The 5,341-nt window shown below is 49.3% G+C and overlaps 1 protein-coding gene across 1 annotated transcript in view; it reads right to left on the reverse strand.

Moving 5' to 3' along the window:
• The window catches only part of DZIP1L (DAZ interacting zinc finger protein 1 like), a 29,460-nt gene that overhangs the window by 18,367 nt on the left and 5,752 nt on the right, over nucleotides 1–5,341 (reverse strand). Inside the window, exons 4-6 of the mRNA XM_026660827.1 lie at nucleotides 4,050–4,211; nucleotides 3,178–3,315; nucleotides 560–622 (exon numbers count right to left, since the gene is read on the reverse strand). Coding sequence (XP_026516612.1) covers nucleotides 560–622; nucleotides 3,178–3,315; nucleotides 4,050–4,211 — 363 coding nt within the window. The remainder of the gene's footprint in view (nucleotides 1–559; nucleotides 623–3,177; nucleotides 3,316–4,049; nucleotides 4,212–5,341) is intronic.

A 5,341-nucleotide genomic window follows, 5' to 3' on the forward strand; every position in this document is an offset into this window, starting at 1 on the left:
CCTTTCCAGGCTTGCCGTGCCAAACAGCTGATTGGCACGGCAAGCCTGGGAGGGAGGAGAAGCGGAGCTGCAGCACGCTCGTGGGAGGAGGCGGAGCGGAGGTGAGCTGGGGCGAGAGGCCCGGGGAGGGCCGCAGCAAGTAACGCGGGCGCAGAGGAACCTCTTACAGTAACACGAATTCGGATATAACGAGGTAAAGCAGCCCGGTCCCCCGGAGCGCTGCTTTACTGCGTTATATCTGAATTTGGGTTATATAGGACCGCATTATATCGGGTAGAGGTGTAGTTACTATTCAGCCTTTGCACTACATTGCGGGGCTATCTTCCTTGTTTCTAGTGGATGGGCTGAATTCTGCTGAGGGAGCTCTGTGCAGCTGATGTGGTCTAATATTGCTGATGTGTTAAACTGAGGCAGAAAAAACCTTCTACAAATGTGTCTGTAAGATGTGAGTCCGGGTGGCGCAAGCAGGATCTTACTGTGTGCCTCAGGAGCTCATGACTGACGTGCTACCCATAGGAGAATTCTGAGTCATCGCTTTTAGCTTCCGTCTGGTACTTACCTCTTCCTTTTCCACCTGGTGCTCCTTCTGAAGCTCCTTCAGCTTCTTCTTCCATTCTGTTTTCTGACAAATCAAAAATACCTTTGTTTTTTCTTCTCATTCACTTTGCCACGACTGTGCCATTATTCACCATTACTGTTATTCAAAGTTTCAGAGGTTAAGGCTCGTGCATAGGAGCACCTCCTAATGTTTCCATTCTCCAAGCTACCTAGCTTTCTCTGGCTTGACCTTTGGACCTCATAAGACAGTTTCAGGGCAGCCTTAAACCTGGTATAGGGCTCTTCCTCCAACCACACTATGGCATAGAGGCCACGGCTGAGTAAGAGGGGCTGTCACCAGTATTCTTGTGCTCTTGTAATCCCCCGTTATTTGTTAGCCAATGCATATAGGTTATTTTTTACACACTCACCCATACACCACGTTAATAGTATTATGTACAGGGTATAGATTGTTAAATTGTACTATGCTTATTCTTGCTCACTTATGCTAAGCCAGATATCCCATGATGCCCTGGGACAAATCTAGTTCAGTACTTGGCATAAGGAAATTTAAAAACTGTCAAAAGCTAGCTGGATGAGTGTTATGAAACAAAGGTACAAGACAATAATGTAAGATGTATGAATGCATTGTAGTGGGGAGTATCTTCATGCCCCTTAATGTCTGGAATGTAAAGGTCAAACTACAGATGGAAAAGTACAGTGAGGCACCAAAGACAACGCTGGCTAGTTAAACTTTAAGTGATGTGAATAGTGTTTTGTAACATGTGAACAGCCACGCTATAAGAGATGGCTAGTTTAAGGAGGCATTGGGGAAGCACACCTTCTGTGTAAGGTGAATCCACTGTGAGAATTTGCTCCTTGGAAGAATGGCATGTATTTCTCATTTTCGTATTCTACTGCTTTGTCTTTAGACAATAAATTTGGTTCTTTGGTCTCGTGAATGTTTTACGAGCCATGTGTGTAGTCAAACAACTGTAGTCAAATATATTGTAATAGCCACTGGGAGCCACTGGCAGCTTCACTATTTACAGCTTCACTAACTGGAAGGATGGTGAACAGCCCCATAACTTAGCAGAGGGGACAGGAGACTGGAGGTTCTATATTTCAGCTGGCCCATGACTGTGTCTAAAATAAAAAGCATGGTCAACCATGCAATGCATGCCTATGGCTTTTGCCTCTAGAGGATGTCTGTTCAGACTGTCTTCCACCAAACTTAACCTTGCCACAGCATGCAAACATCGAGCAGAAAAGAGAGCAATGGGGCCATGTAATCAGTGAGCTTGCTCGGTCAGATATTCTAAATCCTCACTTTGGACAGATGGAGCCTTTGTCCAATGGAATAACATCTGCAGGAAGAATGGACCATTCCACTGTGCATGTACTGTGGGTACAGGGGTGAAAGTAACTTAAAGGACTTACCGGTATGCCGGAGTCCTGAGCGAGGGCGTGGCCTCAACTGGAAGAGGCATGACCTCAACCAGAAGAGGCAGGGCCTTTCAAGATTTAAAGGCCCTGGGGTGCCGGCTGTGGCTGGGAGCCCCAGGGCCTTTAAATCACCCCAGAGCTATCAGCTGCAGAGGCGGCTGGGAGCCCCAGGGCTGAGGAGCGAATTAAAGGGCCCAGGGCTCCGGCCGCCGCAGAGCTCCGGGCCCTTTAAATCACCGCGGGAGCCCTGCCGCCGCTACCCTGGCGCTGCAGGGCTCGGGTGGGGATTTAAAGGGCCCGGTGCTCCTGCCACTGCGGGGAGTCCTGGGCCCTTTAAAGCGCCGCCAGAGCCCTGCCGCTGCTGGCGTAGTGGCGGCAAGGCTCCGGCAGCGCTTTAAAGGGCCCGGGGCTCCGGCTGCTGCGGAGCTCTGGCAGCGGGGCTCGGGCGGTGCTTTAAATGGCCGGGGCTCCCCGTAGTGGCCAGAGCCCTGGGCCCTTTAAATCACCGCCCTAGCCCTGCTGCCGCTGCCCTGGGGCTCCGGCAGCGATTTAAAGGGCCTGGGACTCCCCACAGCGGCTGGAGCCCTGGGCCCTTTAAATCACCACCGGAGAAGCCAGTCCAGTCCGGCACGGTGTACTGGCTCTTGCCGGTATGCCGTACCAGACCGTACCGGCTTACTTTCACCTCTGCATGGGTAGAGAGCAAGAGCTATGTCTTAAAATTTCACCTCATAGGCACACAGGAATTGCCAGATCGGATCAGACCAGGGCTCTATCTACTCCAATAGCCTGTCACGAAGTTGTTTCAGTGGATGGTGCAGGAACCCCTGCAAGGGGTGGTTATGGCTTAAGCTGCCCCAAGGAAAGCTTCTCTCCCCCATGAATTAGAGGTCAGTTATGCACTGGAGCATGAGGGCTTATAACCCTTCTGCAGAGCTGTGCAGATTGGAAAACACACGCAGACCATGATTCAGGAAAGCACTTGGGATTAAGAACATGCTAAAAATTAAGCATGTGCCCAGTGCTATCCTGAATGTGAGCCCTAGTGTCCCATGAAATTCCATGCAAGGGGCGTTACTGGGTTTCCTCTGCCTTGCGCTATATTGCGCAGTCATAGGGGAGGTTCCCCACAGCTGGCTGATGGGGAACTGATCAGAACCAAACGGGCTGCTGCAGCTGGAGGCACTTCCTCACCTGTAATTCAGTCTTCTCCCTCATGCCCTGGAGCTCTCTCTGAGTCAGTGCCCACTGCCGCTTGTCATCAGAGTCATCATCCCGCAGGACCCCCAGATTGGACGCCACCAGGTTTTTGGCCTGCAGCTCCTGCAGTTTCTGGAGAGGATGGAAGGAAATATTTCTACCCGTGTCGGATACCAGCTAGCAATGGTACCTGATGGGGAAGTGACTCGAACCCTGACACCTGCGACTCACTTATCAAACTGCTGCATTGCCTGTCAGATGGGAGTGCTTGACCTTAGAATATTGTTTTCCTTTAGGTGAGACTTACCATAAAAATAACAATGGAACTGAACTAGACACAAGCAATCCTGGCTTGATGTTGTACACGACATGGCAGGGCATGGTAAGGAGTTTCCTTGAACAGGTCAATATTTGTCCCCATTCCGAGAGAGACTCATCCGTGTTGCCAAACTGGGGTGCAATGGGGCAAATTAAAATGCCAGGGCTACTGCAGGGCTGGAATACACAGGTCACCGAGCTCTGAAATCCCACTGACTCCACTGAGCATGTTCAGCGCCCCTTGCAGCCTCATTTCCTGCTGTCACTCGTTTGGGTTCCCAGCACTATTTTAAGCCAATTTTTTTGCTTCCTAGTTTCACTGACATTTCCTTGTGTGATACTCCTTCACCTTCCCCATTGGTATAAAGGGGAGCTACACTTATCAGCCTGTGGATGAAAAACATCCTTGCCAACCTTTGATATTTTGTTCTGATCTGACGGCATTAGAGAGAAAAAGCAATGGGACTTATTGAAGCCAACACACATGCCAGGGGGAAAGCTGGGCATCTGTTTCAACCGAAGAACATTAACCCTCACATTTCACTCACCCCTTCCAAGGCAGAGTTCTTGCTGGCAATGTCCTTGAATTCTGTCAGGAACAACTGCCGCAGGCCATCCATTTCCTCCTGAAACTTTGTTCTCTCCTCCTCTTTCCATCTCTCAAATTCCCTTCTTCCCTCCTCTTCCCTCTGGCGAACTTTCTCTGCTTCCTGCCAAGGAAACATAAACTCCAAGCTGGAACTGAGAGGAAAACAGAGCCTGTCAAATGATTCAGACCCCCCACCACCACTTTCCCCAACCCCAGCTCTCAGTGAAATAAGCTCTGCCAATCTCACTTCATGAATCAGTCAGCTTCTCTGAGCTTAGGTCGTATCTGCACCCAAATTTTGTACTGATTTAACAATACTGGTATAACTAAGGCTGGGTCTACACTACAGCGGGGTTCCGACCTAAGATACGCAACTTCAGCTACGTGAATACCGTAGCTGAAGTTGCGTATTTTAGGTCGGCTTACCTGGCGGTGAGGACAGGGGAAAGTCGACCGCTGCCGCGCTGCCGCCGACTCCGCTGCCGCCTCTTGCCGAGGTGGATTTCCGGAGTCGACGGCAGAGCGATCAGGGATCGATTTTACCGCGTCCTCACGAGACGCGGTAAGTCGATCCCCGATAGACCGATTGCTACCCGCCGGATCGGCGGGTAGTGAAGACATACCCTAAAGTGGTACCTCCCCACTCAAGTGTGGATGCGGTTATATTGGTATAGAGGTGCTTATTCCTATAAGGTATCCTGGTATCAGGCATAGTTATACCAGTATAACTGCAGCCACACTAGCGCTTCTACCAGTATAACCATTTCAGTATAAAATCACACACCCAATTGACAAGAGTATGTAATTATAGAATCAAAGAAGTGTAGGACTGGAAGGGACCTCGAGAGCAGGGCAGGACTAAGTATTATCTAGACCATCCCTGACAGGTGTTTGTCTAACCTGCTCTTAAAAATCTCAAATGACGAAGCAATTTATTCCAGTGCTTAACCACCCTGACAGTTAGGAAATTTTTCCTCATGTCCAACCTAAACCACCCTTGCTGCAATTTAACCACATTGCTTCTTGTCCTGTCCTCAGTAGTTAAGGAAAACAATTTTTCTCCCTCCTCTTTGTAACAACCTTTTATGTACTTGAAAACTGTTATCATGTCCCCTATCAGTGTTCTCCAGACTAAGCAAACCCAATTTTTTCAATCTTTCCTCATAGGTCATGTTTTCTAGATCTTTAATCATTTTTGTTGCTCTTCTCTGGACTTCCTCCTATTTGTCCATATCTTTCCTGAAATGTGTC

Source organism: Terrapene carolina, unplaced genomic scaffold (assembly GCF_002925995.2).
Source record: "Terrapene carolina triunguis isolate 2854851 unplaced genomic scaffold, T_m_triunguis-2.0 Scaffold837, whole genome shotgun sequence".
Taxonomy (NCBI): Eukaryota; Metazoa; Chordata; order Testudines; family Emydidae; genus Terrapene; species Terrapene triunguis.